This window comes from Talpa europaea (genome assembly GCF_964194135.1).
Source record: "Talpa europaea genome assembly, chromosome: 13".
NCBI lineage: Eukaryota > Metazoa > Chordata > Mammalia > Eulipotyphla > Talpidae > Talpa > Talpa europaea.
Genome location: NC_140080.1, coordinates 8911654 through 8937349, shown reverse-complemented (window position 1 = coordinate 8937349; position 25696 = coordinate 8911654). Strand labels below are relative to the sequence as shown.

The window sequence follows — 25696 nt, the reverse complement described above, 5'->3', positions numbered from 1 at the left end:
TCCTGTCAATCAGTTGCATATATGTTATTGCAAATGTCAAATTCCCCACACAAAGAATTTATTGAAATGTAGTCATGAAGAAACTACTTGCAGATAACTCCATGGAATGGAATGGAGTAGAATTAAAAAAACATAATTTCTGCACTGGAAACATCCTAAAAAATATATATTTTGAGCTCCCAATCCCAGTATAACAAAGAAAAGGAAATTGAATTTGTATGTGTACCTTAAAGATATGTCTGATAACTTTAATGCCATTACTATAAGCTGTGAATACACCATATTTGATGAAACAATTAATAAAATTTAAAAACACAGTTTTTTTAAATTGAGTTGTCTATCTAGATTCCCTGATAATATTCATAAAACCATAAATAAAAACACACGTTAGTTTGAGGTACTTAGAGATACACGCTTTCTCCTGGGATCAGTTTTATTAGAATATTTCATGGGAAAATACCATCAGTAGGCATTTATTAATGCAAACATGTTATACTGTGCGGCAGAATGTATAAATGTTTAGGATAAATTAAGGATACTTTGGGTTTAAAGTGGCCTTTGTGGGAATGTGATTCCAAAATCTCAGCCCCCTTTCTGCTCCCTCCTACCCGACAGGTTGGCATAAGGGCTCTTGTAATTCAGGGCTCCGTGATACAGTCTCAGTAAGAATGAAACTATGAATGACGTTCTATGGCAAGAGTACTGCTTACGGACAAGTGCCCTAAGAAAGGAAAGGCCTTCCTGGGGCCCGTGTATACAAGTGAAGTCGAGTGTCTCAGAGAGTCTCCAAAAGGATGTGCAGATTGGAGCATTGATAATCAGCATCCTGGTCCCTGGCCTATTAAAATTCCTCATCAGTGTACATGGATTATATTAGAGTCACATGACTTAGAGAGATAAAGCACAATAAGTCACATATTGCTTTGTAATGCAGGTTTTGAAAAGGATTGGGTTTGAAGATATATAGTTTCTTTAAAGGCAGAAGTAAGTAAGTAGATGTGATTTCAAAACAGCACAACCACATATGGAGGAAGAAGAAGAATTTAAAAACAAAAACAAATAATATCTTTTAGAGCACATTCTCCATTCAGCAGTGAGGTTAGAGCAGGGAAGGTTAGTGAAGGGGAAGTGAAAGGAAACCTGAAATCTCCACAATGTTTGTAGTTAACGAGCTTCTTCTCCCATGAGCACTGCAGGTTTTTAACATTTCAGCTATCAAGGTCTAACTGGTTTTAGTCATCTGGAACAGACATATGACCTGGGAGGGGATGCTCATCTTTAAGTGATAATGCCATAGTGTCTTTGCCAGCTGAGGATATGCAGTGAAGGGCCTCCCCAGTGGCACAGCGGGATGAGCACAGCGCTGTGAAGCTGTCTGCAGCCTCTGCAGCATGGATTTGATTCCCAGCTGGCCAGGGAGATACCCACATAGTGCGGCAGACCTTTCCTGTCTCACCCACTGCTCCCCTCAGCAGTGTTTTTGGTCACGTACCTGTTCTGTTCCCCACTCTGTCGCTGGTGAGTCCTCTCACACTCCCACACATCTGGCCTAAATCCAGGTTCTTGTATGCATAAATAAATAAATCTTTTATAAAAAAGGATATGCAGTGATGAATAGAGCAGAATTTTACTAGACAAAAGGCAACATGAGTTTCAATAATTTAATGAGATAAAGCAATTTTCATGTAATTATTTTATAAACTTTATCCATATTGCAAAAAAAAAAAGACCTCGGGGTAACGTCAGTGTGTGATTTTTGTTAATATGTGCCTTTAACTTGATTGAGATTTGGAAAATTTTAGTTAATTCAAAAGAGAAACCAGGCATTCATACCTTTGCAGGTAATGTGATTACTGGCTTTACTGTCCTTTCAGTATTTACTGTCAGAGTTTACTGTCCTTTCTAAGTCTGGTCCATTGCCTCAAGGAAACTTCTGTTCATCTAATGTCTGCATTGAAGCAGACTTGTCTCACCTGATCACATGGCCAATGTGCAGAGAAAACCAGCATCCCTCTTACCCAGGTGGGAGCTGAGTTACCACACTCTTTTACGGCACTGATACAGCAACCACAAGCTGCCTAAGCAATTTTTACTAAATATTTTTTTCAAAGAATCAGTGTATCTTTAGTTTTAGGTACTTAAACTTGTAGATTACTGTTACAGCAGTTTCAGATTGGAGAATGAAAAGAGATCTAATTGCTTTGTAATTTTTTTAAAGATGTATTTATTTATGCATACAAGAACTGGGGTACAGGCCAGAGGTGTGGGAGGTGAGAGGATTCACTGGAGACAGAGCAGGGAACAGAACAGGCAGATTGACAGAAGTACACTGCTGAGGGGAGCAGCGGGAGAGTCAGGAGAGGTCTTCTCCACCATGTGGGTATCTCCCTGGCCGGACAGGGATTGAACTTGTGCTGCAGAGGCTGAGGACAGCTTCACACTGCTGTACTCAATCCATTACGCCACCACGGAGGTCCTTTGTAATTTTTTATTAATTAAAATTTTAAATTTTAGAATCAATCAGTAGCAATGAAACAATGTATGAAGGTGAAAGGAAATGCTTTTGCTTTCTCTTGGGAAAACACTTTGACCTTCATAATCATTGCCAGAAACTTCTCTCACTGTCCCTCTCTCTGTCTCTCTGTCTGTCGCTTTGGATTCTGAAGCTGAAACTAACTTGCTGTGTAACCTTCAGCAAGACCTCAATAAAACACCTTGCCTCTCAGCTTCCTTAGCTATAAACAAGGGATAATAATATCTTTCTTGCCAGGCTGCTTTGAGGATTAGAAATAATCTATGCCAAGCAAGTGCCCGGAATATGGAGGGTGATCAATAAAAGTTGGATATTATGTTAGCTGTTATTCAAATATTCGACAATATAAGTAAAGACAGAATAGGAAGAACTAAACATTTTCAGAATATAAAATAGGAAATGTAAACACTGTGCTCATAAAATTGTAATTAGCAAACACAAGGGAAAACCTGTCAGGAAAGGAGGTGAAAACAGAAATATGGACATCTGGAAAGTTCTAAAATAGTACAACATAGAAGGAAACAGCTCTGGGAAAAGAGAATCTGCTTAGATTGAGGTGGACAGCACCACCAGTATATCTATGGGGACAACTGAAGTCATATAAATTGTTACTAATAAAGCAGTTGGGGCAAGTTTTATAACATCTTAACATCCAGATAATTTTAAACTTTTTTAAAGATTTTATTTATTTATTTTTGTGTAGAAGAACTGAGGTGTAGGCCAGAGGTGTGGGGGTATGAGAGGATTCACCAGAGACAGAGAGGGGAACAGAACAGATGGATCAACTGAAATACACTACTGAGGGGAGCAGCGGGTGAGACTGGAGAAGTCAGCTGTGCCATGTGTGGGTTAGCTCCCTAGCTGTGGCTCAGACTCAGGTTAATGGTGATAGCAGTGAGACTTACCCTCTAGGCCACCAGGGAAGTCCCATCCAGATAATTTTATTTGATCATTTTATTTGATAATTTAATCAGTATAACTTCCTGGAAAAGTAGAAATAACTAGTGTCTTTATTTTTTTAAATATTTATTTATTCATGCATATAAGAACCATGGTATAGGCCACATGTATGGGAGGGTAGGAGGATTCACCAGAGACAGAGCGGGGAGCAGAACAGGCAGAGGGACCGAAGACATTGCTGAGGGGAGCAGCGGGCACAACAGGAGAGGTCTGCCGTACCATGTGGGAATCTCCCTGGCTGGCCGGGAATCAAACCCATGCCCCAGAGGCTGTGGACAGCTTCACAGTGCTGCGTTCAACTGCCTGCACCACCAGGGAGGCCCATAGCTAGTGTCTTTGTTAAACCAAAACAAGTCATGTTCACCCATCGTGTGTGTGTTACAGTTGAAGAAATCTCTTTTCAAATCTTATATTGAATCTGCCTATTTCTATAAACTTTTTACTCCATCAAATTTTGCAAGCAGAAATTTGCATGGGAAAGAAATGAGTATTGCAATAAAGAGTATAAAGCCTTGCATAGAGCATGATTTAACCATCTGAATACATTAACACATTAGTGCTCTCAAGAGCCACGTAAAGTAGATATCACCAGTCATTTTCAATATAAAGAAATTGAGCCCTACACTTATGACACAATACCCCCCCTGAACTCAGACTAGTGACAACTGGGCTACCCTGTCCCTCTAAGACAAATAGGGATAGTTTGTGGCAGATATTAGCTGAACTTAGAATAGGCATTTTTTTGTCTATGAATCTGGGAAAAATACAAGAACATTCCACACAAAAGTGATTTATTCAGTTACAGGCATGAATATATATGACATGTGATATGTGGATATGACCGTGACTAACAATAGTGCAACTGAAGCATTACACTGATGTTGGCAATTGTTAATGTGGAGCAGTGCTCCTTAAAGAGTGTTTGTGAACAGGCTTGGATTGTATGCTGCTGAATCACCATTAGAAAAGAAGTTTGTGCTGGCATGTAAACCAATTGTGTCACTAGCTATGCAGGTTGCTTCAGCTGGAATCTTCATTTTTTTCTTGAAGCATAGTGTTCTCCTTGAAGCAAGCCATGTAATTTCACAGTCTGGCCTGTGAATCTTATCTTCCCACAAGTATTTTTTTTAAAGATTTATTTATTTATGCATAAAAGAATTGGGGTATAGGCCAAAGGTACAGAGGATGAGAGAATTCACCAGAGACAGATTGGGGAACAGAACAGGCAGAATGACTGAAATATGCTGCTTAGGGAGGGGCGGGTGAGTCAGGAGAGGTCTGTTGCACCATGTAGGTAACTCCCTGGCTGGGGATCAAACTCATGCTGCAGTAGCTGTGGATAGCTCCATAGGTTGCATCTTAACCCCTTGCACCACCAGGGAGGCCCTTCTCACAAGAATTTTGAATATACTGAGAATACAGGCAATATAACTGTAATATGACATCCAAAAAATATGTGAAGAAATAAAATAGAAATGCACTTCTCATTCATCTACTTATCTAAAAATGGACAGGCTGTCTGAGTTACCCAGCTTTTCCCCCCCAGGTCATCCAGGTTCCAAGTTTGACAGGTCCCTCATCATATCTATGGCCGCCATTACTTTGACTCCCTTTCCATTTCACTGAAAATATTCACATGAAGAAAGCTAGGTTGAAAGTAGCTTTGAAATACAGTCTCTAGCTTGAATGCCATATTCTAAGCAAAATAGAACACGGTCTGCCACTGAAGAAAGAAAGGAAGAATAGTCTAGCCTTTGCTGCCACAATCAAAATTATAGCTAGAGTACAAAGCTGAAGCTAGACTCAGAAAATCTGAGTTGAATCCTGAATAAAAAGATTGCAGAAAATAGTAATACCAGCAAAAAATAAAATAAAATTTCAGTTATAATGAAGTGTAGATAAGAACTATCTAGTTGATTGGTTTCTAACTCCCTTTATCAGTTTCTGTAGATGAATTCATAGAGAAGTCAAAGATAGTCTAGCCATTTCCAAGGCAAATTCTCAAAATAATGCAATTTTCTTTATACATGGCTGATCTTTTTATAGTGCACTCACTCGTGTTCCAAAGGAAGCTGAGAATAGAAAATATATTGGGATCAAGTGTATCTTTTAATTTCACATGGCAGTGAAAATGGCCACTGCTGTGCTTTGTGTTCCTAGAAAGCAGAATGTGAGACAGGGATTTGGTCCCAAGTGTTTCATTGAGGAAATGCGCTCAGGAAGAAAACTATAAAGGAAAATAGTATTACAGGAAGAATTTGAAGAAAGAGCTGAGCACACATGTGGTCTCAGGTAAAGCCTGGTCTTGACCTGATCTGCAGAGAGTGAATGAGATGATTTGTCTCTCCCTCAGCCTGGGGCTAGGGGACCTGTCCTTGCACCCTGATCTGAGGCAGTCTGTGCTTCTGTCTCAGCAGTAGGAGTTGCAAAGTGCAATAACTCACCCTTTACTTTGGAGAGGATGTCCAGGTAAGCTCCAGAACATCAGACCTTGATAAACTCCCATTGGTGGCCGCCTCCTGAATCTTTGCAGGTTTCCCTCCTGTCCTCTGCAGGGCCTGTGTCTCACCATGGCAACCAGAATAGCTGTCACTTGTTAGCTGTTTGGTCTGTAACATCTCACCATCAATACAAGAGGCCCATGTTGAGTTTTGTGGATTGACAGGAAGCTCTAGGATCCTTCAGTCTATGTGATGACACTGGGGAGAATTGGCTTTGGATATTATTTTTTGAGAATAATGTTTAAAATATTATTTTTGAGAAAAAAATAGCTTGAGATATTTGCTCCTTGGTGCCTTTTGCAATCTTTGAAAACAAAAACAAAGCTTCAAAGCAAGAAAGGAGACGAAACAGATGAAGTAATCAGATTTCAAATGAAATCGAGGGTTTAATTTTGACATTCTTTAATTGGACTAAGAAGTTTAACTGTGGTAAGTGTTTCTTGAGGGATCACCTGTTTTTAATTAGATAAATTTGTGTTCTATACTGAATGGAATGATACTGAGAAGTTTAATATTTTGCAGCACCTTTGGCAAAATGATTAAAAGAATCATAACTCATTTGACAAGCTTTATCTTAAATGATATATGTTGAAAACAATCAGAATGAAAAATAACTGAAAATATTTAATCTCAATATTTAGACATTGAAATATGGAAAACATTAGAATTGAGAAAGGAGAAATTCACAGAAATTTAACACAATTTAGTTTGAGCTTACTTTGGCCCTATAGAGAAAATATTTCCCCATTTAAAAAATAGTGGCTTACAGAGAAGAGTCAACTGAAGTGTCAACATTTTCAAATTTATTAACCATGATGTAATTTTGAGGATTACAGACAATTTTTATGGAAAAATAATACATAGTAAGATCACACTGCAAACAATCATTCTTCCTGGGAACTTTGATGACATCTTAGAGAAATATGTGACAAAAGATAGATTAAAGTACATAAATATGAACCATAAATTATTATTCATGTCATATATTTTTATAATTTGTATAATAATGTGAAAATATTGATGCAATGCCCAATGTGTTTTTTAGAAATTATTTATGAAAATAGTTTTCAAATAGAATTATTTAGATTACAAACAATAAAATTCATTTGTCAGTCAATAAACATTTCAAAATTTTAGCATATTTTTTTTAATTCTCAGCAGTGTTGTGATTTGGATGATAAATTTGGGTCAGTCAAGTGGAATGGAATGGAGATTAGAAAAGGAGAATATTGAGGTGGGCATTCCTCACCACATCTATAAAATGGTGACACATATGCAATTAAAATACAGGTCTGGAGCTCAGGGCAGAGATAGGGCTGCAATTACTGATCCAGATGCTATCAGTTTATGTGGTTTGGCCAAACTATGGGGAGTAGCTGAGTTAATAGAAAGCAGCCCCTACTGTGGAAAGGAAAGGCAAAGCTAGGCTAGACTGGCATTCAGAATATTATTCTGGCCTCTAGGGAGACAAAAAACAGGAAAGATTAGGGTAGATCACCCATATCCAAACAACTATTGTTCAACCAAACTGTGCCAAGTTAGGAATTCGTATAGAGATGTCAAGCATAAACCCAGAAACAATGGACTTTCAATAGCAAGAACCTGGCCCAGCAACAGAGAAGGTGACGGACTGACCTCCTTTGAAGGGAAGGAAGGTGTTCACTATTTCATAAGGAAGCAATTTGGAAATCAAAAAAACCAGAGCAGGCTCTAACTCCTAGCACTACAGAATCAGATAAAAATTTGGTCTGCTCGTGTCAACCATTTTACAGATTAGATTAGGGATTCATTACACAGTAAAATTCTTTTTTCTTCCTTCTCACAGAATCCATGTGATGATAAAAGACACAAAGATATTTGGTCCAGGGAGAAAACGTGTGACCACTTACCAAAATTCCTAGTAATCGGGCCACAAAAAACAGGTAAGACAAGCCAACTATGAAGCTTGCATTGTCTTATGGTCTTATCAGAGTAGATTTTATGTCCTGAAATTTAGGTGCAATGCAAGTTCATAACCTGAATTTCTCTTCATTACTATGAATCACCTTTATGCCTTGATCCTCCAAGGGGACCCTGCTTCTGCCTATTAATTAGACATAAGGACTAAATTTTTAAGTACAGATTTTTTAACTACTCAACAGCTATCAAATTTTAGACAACTGAGATTATATGTCACAACTGTGGTAACGGATTTTCAATTTCTACTTGTTGAGGCTCTGCCTAATTAATGCCTGAATTAAGTTATAAAAAATACCTCTTTGGCTTCATGGCTTCATACAAACTAGTTTACAGTACTTGTCAGGCTTGAATTCTTCCTGTTTTTGTTTTTTTTTTAGAGCCACTGTCATTATTTTCAAAAATTCTACATGGGAGGTCTGTTTTTTTTATAGATGATCATTAGATATAAATATGGTTTGGGCTTATTTTCTGATACACCTGAGATTCATCAGGCAATTTTCCCTTGCTATTCTCTCATATACTGAAGGACAAGTGTATAACAATGTAGTAAAAGAGAATGAAAGTATTTCACCAATGAGATGACACTTTCAATTAGAATATTTTATACTTTCTTCAGTATGTGACAGTTTTACACACATGGTTCATGTCCTCATTAATTAAAGTTTTTATTGAGTTGCTGTATTTTGAATTCGCTACTTTGACTAGAAGCATTTTCATCAGTGAGTACACAAACCATAACACAAAACAAACAGCCCCAATAAATAAACCCGGGCCCGAGGAAGATATTTGTAATACAAGCAAGTAGATCATTTTAAAGGTTGTGGGCAAAATTTCTAGGCTATTAGATATTGTTTGTGGAATCTTTTGTTTCTCCAGGAATATAAATTGTACTACAACAGTAAGTCACATGTGTGCAGAGAGGGAAAAAGGGCACCGTGTATTTTTCGATATATCATTTTTGGTTTTGTTGTTGTTGTTGTTTAAAATGTGCATTAATTTTCAGCCAACACCCATCTAGCAGTGCTACCTCTGAAATGACTTTCTAGTGAAATAAAGCATTCCTATATTGTAAAATTCTGTTAAAAATGTAAAGACATCACTGTCACTGTCATTGAGTATTATCACTTTTAGCTATGCTAGAAAATTGCAGGTTAGTAAATGCAACTTTCTCTCCTTGCTATTTGTATTTATAAAGACAATAACTTATACATTTAGGTTTTAATATCTAATCTACCAATGTAGTGATGATAAAGTTTTCACCTAGTTTTGACTTTTCTAACACAAGTTAAAACAGAGAAATTAAATGATAATATTCATATTCTCTAAAGATGCTATTCCAGTGTGAAATGGTTTTAATTCTTAAGACCCAATCAAATATCCATAGTTGTCTTTTGTTCTTATTGCTTCAGTTGATACAACTCCCACTCCTGTCAGAGGCTATACATTCCCTAGAATGGGCTCTTAAATAAAAAGTTGTCTTTAAGCCACTTCATCATCATCCAAGTATCCATCACAGTAAACTTGAACCCACTCTGTGGGTTCTGTCAACTATTCTGCACATCCAGTATCTCATTACCAAACTTTATTTCTGTACCTTGCCAGGGCAGGACATGCCAGTGTCCATCTTCCTAGAATCCTACCTTCAACTTTCAACTTTGCTGAGGAATTTGTGCTTTTAGAGTAGAACTTCAGAATATACTTTCTCCTGAAGTCTTCACTGACTCCCCAGGTTTAAATCACTCATTTTCTCAAGTATTGGCAAAGCATTCTAGTCTTTTCTTATTAGGAGCCTGTCTCATTATGTTGCAATGAACTGTTTACTTGACCCCAGTAGACATGTAGATATTAAGTTATTGAGGGCAGGAAATTTGCTTTCCTTATCAAGAGTCATCACCAATTCTTACTACAGGTCCATGCACAGAGTAACACCTGTCAACATCTGTTCCACAGTTTGATTTAATTTAATTGATCTGAATTCAAATGTGAACTGAGGGCACATCAGCTCCCTGTATTGTGCAGGATGTCCTTGAGGCTTTATTCACTCACTGACTCCAGGAAGGAAATTGAACCACCTGATTCTGAAGCTGTCCCTGACTGTGTTATCAGTATCATTTACTTTGGCAACATACAAATATTAAATCAGGTCTTTAGATAAGTAAAATCACAAATTGCAATGAAAGAACACAAATTATTGCCACATGAAATGCACCTAGTAGATTTCAAGGAACTCGTCTTGACACTGCAAAAAATTGGTCTTTCGAGTTTTATTTATTGAGCAAAAAGTATGCTGTAATACTTTTGTGTCTTCTTTTACTGTCATATGACATTTTACCTTCTTTCCTGGCAATAGGAACAACTGCACTATATTTATTTCTTCTTATGCACCCTTCCATCATCAGCAATCTCCCCAGCCCAAAAACATTTGAAGAAGTTCAATTCTTTAATGGCAACAACTATCACAAAGGAATTGACTGGTAAGAAAAATAACAAAAATAAAACCCATTATTAACACATGCTCAATCACTGCAGAGCAATTATAGATGTATGCATGGCATCTACATAATTACAGAATAAATTTGTTATGCTCAATTCTACCACAGTGAATTTGAAATTAATTTATAATGATGATACGTTTAATCAGTGTTGCCTATAATTTGATTTGGACAGTGCAATAATGATAATATTATTCTGGTAAATTACTGTGATTGAATAAAGAGGATTATGGATTATTTTTAAGACTTATTCATAAGGATATATATAAAATTCTCCTTAAGCATATTATTACTTTACTGTGTTTAGAATTTGTCTAACAAAATATATAATTTGTCTTTACAATGACACTTAAAGAAACAAATAATAAATCAGGTTGTTTTATATTATACTCTGTGACATATAATTTCATTAACCACATAATCTGCATATGTTCTATTATAATGTAGGCTGATATTAGTCATGCAAATAATAACAGAGCATTCCTAAAGTCATACTAATTCCAGTCACACATATGCATAAAAGGAATATGAATTTGCAGTTGATAAATTAGGGAAAATTTTAAAGTCATGTTTTTCCTAAACTGAAATGGAATGAAATTGGTATGGGAACAGATCTTCATTCTGGTACTTTTTTTCCTAGCTCTATCCCAATTTTCTAAGAAAATATGGTCTTTATTTACACTTCCCAGGTATATAAGGCAAATCTTCCCTGAGGAAAATTCTCGTGCATAGCTCTGTAGCAAGTCTCTCTGTGTCAACATCACACATGAATTGTCCTCAGTGAGAGAGACCCATTCTTTTTAGATGTTGCTAGGATTAAAGTGGAGCAGGGGCAACACTAGTTAGCAGATATAACTTCTCGTTGTGAGTACAGACATGTCCACTTTGCACATATTCTACCTTCTTTCAAAGACTAAATGAATTTTGGAACTGTGTGAAATTTAAGAAAAGCAGAGCAGCTGTTTTCTCTTATCTGTGAACGCAAATGGAGCACAAATTGTTAAGGAGGAATAGAGATGAGCGTTTTCACCACTTCACATTTGAGAAACATAATAACAAATGTCAAAGAGGGAAATAAGTGTCTTCTATGAATTCTTAATTGCTCTCATTATTTATTTCTAGAACATTGAGGGTTAGAGAAGTGATGAGTTGCAAGGAGGTTACACGCATAATTAAAGCCTTGCACTGAATTAACCTCCGAACATATTGATTCCATAATCTGCACACAGAGGACTGTTCCCATAGCATATGGAAGGGTGAACCTACATAGGCACCACAGGATTAACTGGCAGGAAATATTCCCTTAATTACTCTAGATAGACTATAATGCTTTCACACAGCCACACGTACCACAAATTGTGCAGAACTTAAAAAGGACAAGAGCTATGCCCTAACCTAGCTGGTATTTTATAGCTGTACTGACTTAGACATTTTCCTCTCTTGTGTACTTGAATCTCAATTTCAGAATTTTGCATTCAAGTTTGCAAACATAAATTTACTATTTTAAATTATTTACTAGTCAATGTGGTACAATTCGGTGCTTGCCAAGGGTAAATTTAATTTTTCCAGATTTTACTTTTGATAACACAGAACATCAGCCCACATTGAAAGGACTTTCTTTCTGTTCTTTATCAACCCACCCATTTTATCTCACTTTCCCCTGCTCTAAATAGTTCATTAGAAAAAATAACATTTTGAGTTATTTTTACATTCAAAGCCTACAGAATAGCCATTGCTTTAACTATTATAACACCAATAATGAGAAATTATAAGTAAATAGATATAAGTAGTCTAAGTAAATAGAAAAATGTTCATATTATTTCATATCCAAAAAATGACAGGCAATATTTAGATTTCAGTGTGCTTAATTATGTTTCTCTGTTTCTAGGTATATGGACTTTTTCCCCACTCCATCCAACATTACAAGTGACTTTTTATTTGAAAAGAGTGCTAATTACTTCCACTCAGAAGAAGCTCCCAAGCGAGCTGCATCCTTAGTCCCCAAAGCCAAGATCATCACCATCCTCATCGACCCCTCAGACAGAGCATATTCTTGGTACCAGGTATGTAGCCATGAAAAATACCATTAAAAACATTTGGTTATAGCTTGAAAGTAAAAAATGGTGAATTGCCTAACTAAAGTCCAGATATATTGAACAGCCAAATATCAAGAAAGTGTCAAAAGAGTAAACCAGGAAAAAAAGAAACAAGCTAAATTTTTAATGCACTGCAAGTTGTTTAAGGGATTTCAAGCAAAAATAATACCAAAAAAAAAAAATCTATTTAGAATCAACTAAACAGATTGACTTGATCCAGGTGATACCAAGAGGAAGCACAGAGTTAGCTGGCACTCTTGGAAGGCAAAATGACAGGTACAATAAATGATAAAACTCATTTAGAAATTACTTAAAAAAGAGAGACCTGGTTTTGATGATCCAGGTGCATAAACCTGAATTCTATCAGTGGCCTCTGGCTAAAAACATATGCATTGTGGACCTCCCTGGTGGCCTAGGGGTTAAGTTTCAGCACTGTCATCCCTACCACCAGGAGCTAACCCACAAAAGGCGCAGCAGACCTCACCTGTCTTTTTTTTTTTTTTTAAGGTATATCTTTGTGATCAGTCCCTTATCATTTGAATGGAGTGCAAAGATTTTTTCCCAGTCAGTGGGGTGTCTCTCTGTTTTGGTTAATATCTCTTTTGCTGTACAGAAGCTTTTAAGTTTGATGTAATCCCAGCGGTTTATCTTTTCCTTGACTTTCTTTGCTTTGGGTGATGGGTCTTTAAAGATGTTTCTGAGATGTATGCTTTGTAGTGTTTTACCTATATTTTCTTCTATATATTTATGGTTTCACATCTTACATCCAGGTCTTTTATCCATTTTGAGTTGATTTTTGTGTATGATGAGAGGTAGTGGTCTAGTTTCATTTTTTGTATGTAGTGGTTTCACTTATAGCAGGAATATAGGGGAACCAAATAAGACATCAGTGTAAAAAAATAATAACAGTACAAAACACAACAAAGCAAAAACAGACAATTGTAACTCAGATACATCCTGTAAGGGAGGAGGAGGGAGAGGGATCAGAGGGAGGGAGGGAGGAGCACAGGGGACTGAGGTGATGGTGCACGGGTACCTTGGGGAAGGAAACTCTATGGGGACTGTACCTGAGGGGGTGGGGACGCAAATATTGTTTAAAAATTGACAATGATGTAAAAAAAATTAATTTAAAAAAGGTATTTTTTTTATTAAAAAAATATTTTTTCATGCATACAAGAACCAGGGTACAGACCAGATGTGTGGGAGGGTGAGAGGATTCACCAGAGACAGAGCAGGGAACAGAACAGGCAGACTGACGAAATGCACTGCTGAGGGGAGCAGCAGGCAAGACAGGAGAGGTCTGCTGTGCCATGTGGGTATCTTCCCGGCCAGCCATGATTGAACCCATGCTGCAGAGGCTGCGACAGCCTCACAGCGCTGCACTCAACCACCCGCACCACCAGGGGAGGCCCACTTCACCTGTCTTGCCCACTGCTCCCCTCAGCAGTGTATTTCAGTAGATTTGCTTATTCTGCTCCCCACTCTGTCTCTAGTGAATACTCTCACTCCCTGCACATCTGGCTTGCACCCCAGTTACTGTATGCATAAATAAATAAAAATATTTTTTTTAAAGAAGAACCCTTGTATTGAAACCTGAAGTATAAAAGAGAGGGTGAAATTGAAATCATTGTGATGGCTTCTGTCTCCTTAGAGAAGTTAGGAATGAGTTCCTCTGATTAAAAAAAAGATAGGATAATATAGGAGGCAGTAGGTTGAAGAGAAGAAAAAGGAGTGTGAAATCATCATACAAAGATGAAATAAAGTTGACCAAAGAAATATAAAATTAGCTGCACAGATGAAGCCTAAGTGAAGTTCTTGAATTGCAGGTGGCAACAATATATTTGTACCAAAATCCCAGATATATGAGTGTATCTGTGTTTGTATGTGTTTACTGCACATAGAAATTAGTGACAAAATAAAGACTGAAAGAAAATACTTTAGAAGTATACATAGTAACATGATCTTTATTTTTTCTTCTTTTTATTTTTGATCTTTTCAAAATGCCTCCAATAAACATATTACCAAAACCAAGTTAGGATTACTGGTGGAGCACTTGAATTGGGAACAATATTCACAAATTACCATTAAAATGAGGGAGTGTCTCCCCCAAGATACTGAAAAAAGGTGTCTTTCTCTGTTAGTGAAAATTTATAATTGTTCCAAAAACATTGAGATATTAAGTATTAGTTAAAAAAATTAGTGCAAAAGGGGCGGAGCAACATGGCGGCGAGGAGACGCTGCGAGTAAGATCTCCCATTAAAAAAAGTTAATAGGGAGGAAAAGCGGCAGGTCCCAGTGAGAACTGGGACACAGAAGATAAACGGGAGACTCCAGCAAACTGCCCGAAGAAGAAAGTGGCCATAAAAGAGGACTAGAAGGGAGGGAAGCTCAGAACCCTGCTCCCCTCCCCCGCCCACAAAGTCGGCACTCTCCGACCGGCAGAGAGGAGGGAAACAACAAACCAAAATGGCCAACAAGAACAACGGACGCAGCAAGTGGGAATGTGAGTGGAAAGGAACTATTTCAGCCACCACACCCCGTGAACGGGAGCTGTGGAGAACCCTGCAGGATCCCCCGCGCGGAGGTGAGCTCCAGGCGCCATTAAAGAGAGCCCCGCCCCCCAGGAGGAGACCAGCACCAGCACACAGCCCCGGCTGGTAAGCTTGCGCAGAAAGCAGCGCGCTGAAAAAGCAGACACGGATCCGGATCGGATCGCAGCTGCCCAGGTCCCCGCGCCTGCGACCTAGGCTTGCGGGGAGACCGCGGAGGCCCTCCCTGAGTGAGCAGGAACAAGGCGCCCAGGCAGGGAAGTGGGATTCAAAAGGCGCCATTCCCGCGCCACTGATCTGGGCTACAGCCCGCATCCTGGAACCGCAGAGGCCCTCCCTGAGTGAGCAGGAACAAGGCGCCCAGGCAGGGAAGCAGGATTCAAAAGGCGCCATTCCCGCGCCACTGATCTGAGCTACAGCCCGCGTCCTGGAACTGAGGGCTTTGGAACTGAGACCCGGGGCACGAAATTAGGGGCGTGGGTTCCCCATGACAGTGGGGCACAAGGCAGACACAGCACCCCAAATCCGTTGAGGTGTACCCTACCATCCCCGCTCTGCTCCCTGTCCCACGGGGTGGAAAATCAGCTCCCCAAGGGCTCTAGGAGAGATCTCTGGTGCCACCTAGCGACTTGAAGCCAGCACAGGCTACTGAAGGAGCTAGTGGCCAGCTGGGGAGTTAGCCCACACCAGGCCCCTTCCGAACAAGTAGTCTGAGCCCACAGGGAGAGCGAGCACCCACAGCAGGGGCAGACCAGGTGCGCAGAAGAGTGTGCCTGAGACCAGACGCGCAGTGAGTGTGTCTCACATCACCATTTTAGAACAGGGACATTTCTTCAGTAAAGACTACCTGCAGAAGGCTTCCTCAGGAGCCAGAGGTGAGCGGGGGGAAGTTCGCCCACGCCAGACCCCCTCTGGCCTGCAGTCCAAGCCCAGAGGGGGAGCAGGAACCCACCGCCCGGGCAGACCAGGCGCACAGGGGAGTGTGTCCCCACATCGGCATTTTAGAACAGGGACCTTTCTCCAGTAAAGACTGCTTGAAACTGACAGATGACTCCTGGAGGAACCAGAGGGGAGCAGAGAAGCCCACCCAAGATGCCGGCCAGTCCCAACAACACAGTGTCCCAACGCATACGGCAAATTAGAAAACAGACAGTAGGGAGGAGAAGAACCACACGCAACCTAGCAACTCTCCAGAGAAAAATCACACCACAAAAAGAAAACCAGCCCCCAGATTGCAACGACAATAACTTGGAAGAATTTCTGAGCCTTCCAGAAAGAGAATTTAAAATTGCCGTGATTAAAAAACTGACAGAAGTCATAAAGGAAAACAATGATAAGGGAAAAATAATCAACGATCAGAAGAATGCAATTGAGTCCCTAGAGAGGGAAAACAATGGTCAGAAGAAAGAAATTGAGTCCCTAAAGAGGGAAGTAAAAGAAATGCAGGAGATCAAAGAATTAATGGAAGAACTAAAGAATTCTGGGAAAAGCAATGAAAGCAGAATAGATGAAATGGAAGAACGAATAAGTAATCTTGAAGACACAGAAATAAAAAGAACCAAAACAGAAAAGGAAAGAGAAGTACGAAGGAAAAAGAATGAGGAAAGACTTCGGGAACTATCTGACTCCATGAGGAAAGGAAATATAAGAGTTATAGGAATACCAGAAAGAGAGGAGAGAGATGTAGGAACAGAGAAAATATTCAAAGAGATAATTGAAGAGAACTTCCCAAATGTGAAGAAGGAGCTGAAAATTGATATACAAGAAGCAAGAAGAACACCAAACTTCCACGACGAAAGGAAAAATACAGCAAGACACATAATAGTAAAGCTCCCAAGAATCCAGGACAAGGAAAAAATAATGAAGCTGGCAAGAGGGAAGAAACAGATAACATTCAAAGGAAAACCAATCAGGCTGACATCAGACTTCTCCGAAGAAACACTACGGGTAAGGAGAGAGTGGAGGGACATAGTCAACAGACTCCAAGAAAACAGATGCCAACCAAGAATACTCTATCCCGCAAAGCTCTCCTTCCTCTTTGAAGAAAGAATATGGACCTTCCCAGACAAACAGAAACTCCGGAATTTCATTGCAACTAAACCCCCACTCCAAAAAATACTACAAGGAGTCCTAAAGCCAGAACCTCAGAGCGACGAATAACAATGAAAGAAGGCCAAAAAAAAAAAGTTATTAAAAGAATAAATAAATAAAATCAAAGGAAAGACAAACACAATGGCAAATACAGATGCTAACATATCAATATTAACTCTAAATGTAAATGGACTAAACTCTTCAATAAAAAGACACAGAGTTGCAGCCTGGATTAAGAAACAAAACCCAACCTTTTGCTGTCTCCAGGAAACACATTTAGCTACAAAAGATAAAAATAGGCTCAAAGTTAAAGGATGGAAAACAATCCTACAAGCAAATGGACCAAAAAAGAAAGCAGGAACAGCTATACTTATATCAGATAAAACAGATTTCAAACTCAAAAAGATAAAAAGAGACCCCAATGGCCACTACATTATGATCAAGGGGACAATACTTCAAGAAGAAATAACACTCATTAACATATACTCACCAAACGAAGGAGCACCAAAATATATCAGACAACTGTTGTCCTCTCTGAAAACAGATATCAGAGAAAACACATACGTAGTGGGAGACTTCAACACACCACTATCAACAATGGATAGATCAACAAGACAAAAAATAAGTAAAGAAACCAAAGCTCTAAATAAGGACCTAGAGCAATTGGGCTTAACAGACATCTATAGAACACTAAACCCCAAAAAAACGGAGTACACATTTTTCTCAAGCACACACGGATCATTCTCCAGGATCGACCACATACTGGGGCACAAGACAAACATCAACAGATACACCAAGATTGAAATCATATCAACCATCTTTTCTGACCATGAAGGCATCAAACTAGAAATAAACCATAAAAAGAAGGCAAGGAACTTTCCTACCTCATGGAGATTAAAAACCACACTACTGGAAGACCATTGGACTAATGAGGAGATCAAAGAAGAAATTAAAAAAATTTTTGAATTGAACGACAAGGAGGACACCAATATCCTAAATGTATGGGATGCAGCAAAAGCAGTAATAAGAGGAAAATATATAGCAATAGAAGCTCATATCAAGAAACAAGAAAGAACGCAAAGAAACAACCTAATCTCGAAGCTCAAAGATCTAGAAAAAGAACAACAAAAAAACCCCAAAACCAGTAGAAGAAAAGAAATAATAAAAACCAAAGCAGAAATAAATGAAATTGAAACTAAAAAAACAATCCAAAAGATCAATGAAACCAAGAGCTGGTTCTTTGAAAAAATCAATAAAATAGACAAACCCCTAGCCAGGCTCACAAAGGAAAAAAGGGAGAACGCACAAATAAACAGGATCATCAATGAAAGAGGAGAAATCACAACGGACACAGCAGAAATCAAAAGAATAATCAGTAACTACTATGAACAGTTATATGGAAACAAGTTTAACAATCTAGAGGAGATGGACAAATTCCTACAACTCTACAATCACCCAAAGCTAGATAAAGAAGAAATAGAACACCTAAACAGACCAATTACAATTAGCGAAATTGAAATGGTAATAAAAAACCTCCCCCAAAACAAAAGCCCAGGACCCGAAGGATTTACAAATGAATTCTACCAAACATTCAGAGACGAATTAGTACCTATCCTTCACAAACTCTTCCAAAAAATTGAGAAGGAAGGGACAATACCAAACACGTTTTATGAAGCCAACATTACACTAATACCAAAACCGAACAAGGACAACACAAAAAAGGAAAACTACAGGCCAATCTCCTTAATGAACACTGATGCAAAAATCCTCAATAAAATTTTAGCTATCAGAATCCAACAATGTATCCATAAGATAATTCACCACGACCAAGTAGGATTCATTCCAGGGACACAAGGATGGTTTAACATCCGAAAATCAATCAACGTTATCCAACACATCAACAAAAAGAAATATAAAAACCATATGATAATATCAATAGATGCTGAGAAAGCTTTCGACAAAGTGCAACACCCATTCATGATAAAAGCCCTTGAAATTCTTGGGATACAAGGAACATACCTCAACATCATAAAGGCCATCTATGACAAGCCAACAGCCAGTATCATTCTCAATGGTGAAAAGCTGAAAGCATTTCCATTAAGATCTGGAACAAGACAAGGATGTCCACTCTCACCACTGCTTTTCAATATAATACTGGAAGTCCTAGCCAGGGCAATAAGACAAGAGAAAGACATCCAAGGAATCCAAATAGGAAAAGAAGAAGTCAAACTATCACTATTTGCAGACGATATGATATTATACATAGAGAACCCCAAAAACTCCACAGAAAAGCTAATTCAACTCATCAATCAGTTCAGTAAAGTGGCAGGATACAAAATCAACACGCAAAAGTCAGTAGCCTTCCTATACACAAACAAAATCTGAAGAAGAAGAAATCAAAAAAACCATCCCTTTTGTTATTGAAACAAAAAAAATCAAATATTTGGGAATAAATCTAACAAAAGAGGTAAAGGACCTATACAAAGAAAACTATAAAACACTGTTAAAAGAAATAGAAGAAGACACAAAGAAATGGAGAGACATCCCCTGCTCATGGATTGGAAGAATAAACATTATTAAAATGGCCATCCTTCCAAAAGCATTATACAGATTCAATGCTATTCCAATCAAAATTTCAATGTCATTCTTCAAAGAAATAGAACAATTATTGATGAAATTCATATGGAATCACAAAAAACCCCGAATAGCCAAAGCTCTCCTGAAAAAAAAAGAAGGGAATGGAGGCATCACACTCCCAGACTTCAAACTATACTACAAAGCCATAATCATCAAAACTGCATGGTATTGGAACAAGAACAGACATACAGACCAATGGAATCGAATAGAAAATCCAGAAATAAACCCACAGATTTATGGTCAACTAATCTTTGACAAAGGAGCAAAGACTATGCATTGGAGCAAAGAAAGTTTGTTCAATAAATGGTGCTGGGAAAACTGGGTCGCTACATACAAAAGAATGAAGCTTGACCACTACCTCACACCATACACAAAAATCAACTCAAAATGGATTAAAGAACTAGACATAAGACCTGAAACCATAAAATATATAGAAGGAAATATAGGCAAAACACTACGTGATTTGCACATCAAAGACATCTTTACAGACACATCACCCAAAGCAGTGATAGTGAAGGCAAAGATAAACAGCTGGGACTACATCAAATTAAAGAGCTTTTGCACAGCAAAAGAGACAATAACAAAAACAAAGAGAAACCCCACCAACTGGGAGAACATTTTTGCACCCAACACTAATGATAAAGGACTGATCACAAAAATCTGCAAAGAGCTGATGAGACTCAACAACAACAAAGAAAATAATCCAGTCAAAAAATGGGCAGAAGAGCTAAAAAGAAACTTCTCTGAAGAGGAAATGCAAATGGCCAACAGGCATATGAAAAAATGTTCAACATCACTTGTCATCAGGGAAATGCAAATCAAAACTACCATGAGATACCATCTTACACCAGTGAGAATGGCACATATTAAAAAAACTAGCAACAACAAATGTTGGCGAGGGTGTGGAGAAAAAGGAACTCTTCTGCACTGTTGGTGGGAGTGCAAACTGGTCCAACCACTGTGGAAAGCTGTGTGGAGATTTCTGGACCTACTAAACATAGAGCTTCCATAGGATCCAGCAATTCCACTCCTAGGTATTTACCCAAAGGACACAGAAACATCAATTCCAAAGAACACCTGCACCCCTATGTTTATAGCAGCACTGTTTATAATAGCTAAGCTTTGGAAACAACCCAAATGCCCAAAAATAGATGACTGGATCAAGAAGATGTGGTACATATATACCATGGAATATTACTCAGCATTCAAAAAAGATAAACACATGCAATTTGCAGCAACATGGATGGCGCTGGAAGGGATCATGCTCAGCGAAATAAGCCAAAAAGAAAAAGAAAAATACCAGATGGTCTCACTCATAGCAGGAATCTAGAAAACGTAAATAAGGGACCAGGAAAATGAATAACTATAAGAAAGTGAAAATCAAAATCAACAAAAAACTATGAACCAGAGACACTTTTAGGGGGGCTGGAGGGGAGGGATTGGGGTCAGAATGGGGGGGCTGCAATTGTATGGGGAATATAACAATAAAATTTATTAAAAAAAAAATTAGTGCAAATATTTGGGCCAAATGTTTCCTAATTTTCTAGCACAAAGCATGGTCACTACTTAGAGTAGTTTCATATGAATCTTTTTTTTTCCATATAGATTACACCATTTAAATAAAAGAGAACCTATGTCTGCTTCTTCCACTAAATTATTTGAGCATTAACATTTGAAAGAAATTATTTTCCTGATAATACTTTTTATTGCCATATCGCTAAGCCTAGGTTCCCCAAACTGCTCCACACTTCAAAATAATGCAGTCTCTTACTTAGCTACTCCTGTCTATTTGGTAAATACCATAAATCCAAAGCTCAGCAGGTATAATTCAGAAACTTCTACAAATGTCACCTGCCATGGCAATTTCTACCACACATTTTTATAATGGGCCTCACAGAGGAGGTATAGTGCTATTTTTTTCCCATAAAATATGTTCCATTGTGACTTATTTGTCATATTTTATGCTAATCTTCCCAGATGCAGGAATAGAAGAAATGTTGGTGCTAAAAAAGTCAATATAGAGTAGATGAAGTACAATTTCATCTTCTACTGCTTAAAGGAGAAATTTTAGCATTACTGTATTAATATGCACACAGTGTGTTTATATTTTATTATTCAAGCTATGCAGTCACTACACATTATATTCATTAAATGCATTATGTAGCCACTATGTACTCAGCAAGTGCATATACTTAGAAGAATATCAATAAACATACGATAATGATAGGCCCTCAACAGGTGCAGAATGATTTATTTAATAAAGATTTCTGTCCTGCAGAAAAGAATATCTAAGATCTTCATCTTCTATGATATACCAAAATATAATATGTTGACTATTGAAATGTAAAAATATCAAAATATTAGAACAAAATCCATCACAATTATTACAATCTGTTCATCTATTATCTCCCACTCAAGATTTTGATTTCCTTGATGTTAGTCTTTATGGCTTACTCATATCCACTTATCTCTAGAATCTGGTCCATTTTTTTGTTCTGGCAATGAATTTAATGACTGCTCATGAAATTGTATTGACCGTGAAATTCATCTCTCATTGTGCTGGTCTCTTCTGCTTGACCAAGGACAGTTTGGAGTTAAGAACTGAGGACTAGTTGCTAAAAAATAGCAGTCAAGGGCCTCCCTGGGTTAAGACGCAACCTATGAAGCAATGCGCAGCCACAAGTTCAACACCTGGCCAGCCACGGAGCAACCCACATAGCACAGCAGACCTCTCCTGTCTCGCCTGCTGCTCCCCTCAGCACTGTACTTCGGTCAATCTGCCTGTTCTGTTCCCCACTCTGTCTCTGGTGAATCCTCTCAACCCCCATACCTCTGGCCTGTACCCCAGCTCTCGTATGCATAAATAAATAAATCTTAAAAAAAATAGCAGTCAATTCATATTGGAAAATTAACAGGGTTAGACAGAAAGAAAACCTTCAGAAAGCATAAAGACAGAAACTTGAATACTGTCAATATGAGTGGGGCACCTTAACAGCATTGGGGATGGACCTCTGCTTTCCCTGCACCCACAGTACCTGCCACACTGGGAGGCTGGGAAGTGTCAGAATCCTCAAGAGCGACTGTATTGAAACAAGGAGCAGAGTCATGTGGGTGCCTATTCTTCCCATTCTAAATCTTTTCTCATCCAGTTTGATTTGCCTGGTCCCTGACATCTTTTCACATCTAATCAGACCCATAAAGAAAAGCCTCCCACTCTGTCTCTTGCCTTGCTCCTAAATGTATGAGAATGAAGACAGCCAAGGGCTTATTTGCATACCCTCAATAATTATGGAAGACTCATACTTTAAAATTTTTAAAATAGGCATTGTGCCTGAGCCCAGGTTTCCTTATATGTATCCCCACCTTATTTTGAATTCTAAAATCAATTAATGGTCTCTTATTACTATTATGAAGTATAAGGTGTGTATATATCATATGCATAAGTCAAACACACACACATGTACATATACCTGTCCAGGTATGAAGGAAATTAATTTTACAATTGACTTTTTTGTTCCAGCATCAACGGTCACATGAAGATCCAGCCGCCCTGAGATTTAATTTCTATGAAGTCATTACAACAGGACATTGGGCCCCATCAGACCTAAAAACTTTGCAGAGGAGATGCCTCGTCCCTGGGTGGTATGCTGTCCACATAGAAAGATGGCTAACTTACTATGCTACTTCTCAGGTAATGTCACGAGATCAATTTCTTCTGTTTAGTGCTTTACTATCGTGATTGTGTAACACTGACCAACAGCAAATACAAATTAACATGTCCACACAAAGCAATTTATAATCAGAGATAATCATACATAAGAAAAAATAGGACTTTTTTATATTTTTAATCTCAATAATGTTATTAACATGTTCTTTTTTCTTTTATGTATTTTGTACATAGTACTTCATTTTTGTGCAATGTATGCTTTCTCATCTCGGTTACAGTCCCCATGAAATTCCCACTGCCAGTTCACCCATGAACCATCACCATAGTCCCTTGTGCTCTTCCCACCCCTGTTTTGATCTTACTCCCTTCTCTCCCCACCCCCGACCCCCTGTAGAATGTCTCTGGTTTACAGTTGCTTGTTGATTTTGATTTTTACTCTATTATAATAACATTTTTGCCCCTGATCCCTTATTTGGATCTTCTGTATTCCTCCTATAAATGAATCCATCCAGTTAAATGGCTGTGAAACACAGCGTGGAGTCTTCTTTTAGATTGTGCCGGGTCTCGAAGGGCCTGGTCTCAGAGTGGATAAACCTCACAAGGAGATATCATGGGATTCACAGGCAGCAGTTCTTAACTACTATCATGTAGCAAGTTAGACAGTACTTGCATGGAAGGCCATATGCAGATACGGATACCATGTGTCATCCATCCTGTGGGACTCCTATAAGGAAAGGAGGTCCCACGTGGCCATTAAAATGTGAAGGGCTGTAACAGCTCCAGGAACATGGGCTAAAACAAGAAATAAATATAAAGTGGATCTTCTCTACCCTCCATCTTTTCAAGCCAGGTCACAACTACAGCCTAAGTTCTCAATCACACTTTGTTAGGGGAATATTTGGGTCACTTTCAATTGCATGACCAATATTTCTAAGTCTTTGGATCCCAAGTTTGCTCCTCAAACTTTGTAGGTTGGCTGATTGCCTAATTGCACTATGATGAAAAATATGTTTCTATTGAACGATTAAATCAAGAGAGTGTCTATGTTTATTTCTAATTGTGGTCAAGTCAAGTAAGGGTTCTAACTCCGTAACTCACAAAAAGTGATGTGCATGGCAAGATTTTGCTGCTGTTTACTTGGAAGGACACAAGAATATTAAACATTAAAATATATTTTAAGTAGTGCACTATTTCCTTTCTATTCACATTGACCTATTTATTCATATCACATAGCTCCATCTATTTCATTAGTTTTGTTCTTCATAAAGTTACTATTTTGACTTTGCAGTTGCTAATTATTGATGGACAGCAACTGAGATCTGATCCAGCCACTGTGATGGATGAAGTCCAGAAGTTTTTGGGAGTTACACCTCATTATAATTACTCTGAAGCGCTAACGTGAGTCTATTCTCATGCTTGATTTCATTTCATTCTTTGCCATCATAAATTATTAACGGACGGTGTGTATGTAGTATTATTAATACTAGCCATGAATTTGTACATCATTATGCTACTCAAAAGCAGTAAAAGGAATATTGTCATTATTCATTTAGTATTTCCCTTTTGAATACCACAAATATTTTACCTTATAAAATATTATGGTCATTTTATATATCATCAAGTGGGCTTTTCCCCAATATAATTTTGGTTAACTAAACTTTTTACAAGCATACTCTGTGCAGTAAGCATCCTAGGAATGAGGTTACAAGATGAAAAAGATATGGATGCTTCCTCCAAGTAATTTACTGGTTAAAAATGAAATGCTGATGGCCTTTGTTAGCTGTGGAAAAGTGAGCAGTATTGGGGTAGCATTGGTGGAGGGATTATTTGTATTTCACTCTGCATTGCAAATTATGATTAACCAAGTATAATCATGCATAAATTGACATTTATCTATTGTTGCATGACAGACCACCCCAAAATCAACTAGCACGCAAACACAGCCACTTTGTTATGCCCATTGGTTCTAAGGGCCAGGAAATCATACAGGATACATCCAGGACAGCTTCTCTCTGCTCCTGATAGCCAGTCATGGCTGGTGAGATTAGACTATCTGGATGCCCAAAAAAGCTGAGGACTGGATTCTTCCCAAGTTTCCTCGGACTGGGATGGCTCAAAGACTAGTTCAGTGAGATGACTTGGCTTTCCTACCCTGTAGTGGCAGTGTTGTGAGAGGAGTGATATGTAGAGGGATCATGTGGCCCCAGAGAC

General features: G+C 38.3%; 1 protein-coding gene across 1 annotated transcript in view; it reads left to right on the top strand.

The window, feature by feature from the left end:
- The window catches only part of LOC311183247 (bifunctional heparan sulfate N-deacetylase/N-sulfotransferase 4), a gene marked incomplete at both ends in the record, with an annotated part of 190047 nt that overhangs the window by 158474 nt on the left and 5877 nt on the right, over positions 1-25696 (top strand). The window contains 5 exons of the mRNA XM_084252604.1: positions 7820-7916; positions 10304-10427; positions 12334-12508; positions 23339-23509; positions 24774-24883. Coding sequence (XP_084108730.1) covers positions 7820-7916; positions 10304-10427; positions 12334-12508; positions 23339-23509; positions 24774-24883 — 677 coding nt within the window. The remainder of the gene's footprint in view (positions 1-7819; positions 7917-10303; positions 10428-12333; positions 12509-23338; positions 23510-24773; positions 24884-25696) is intronic.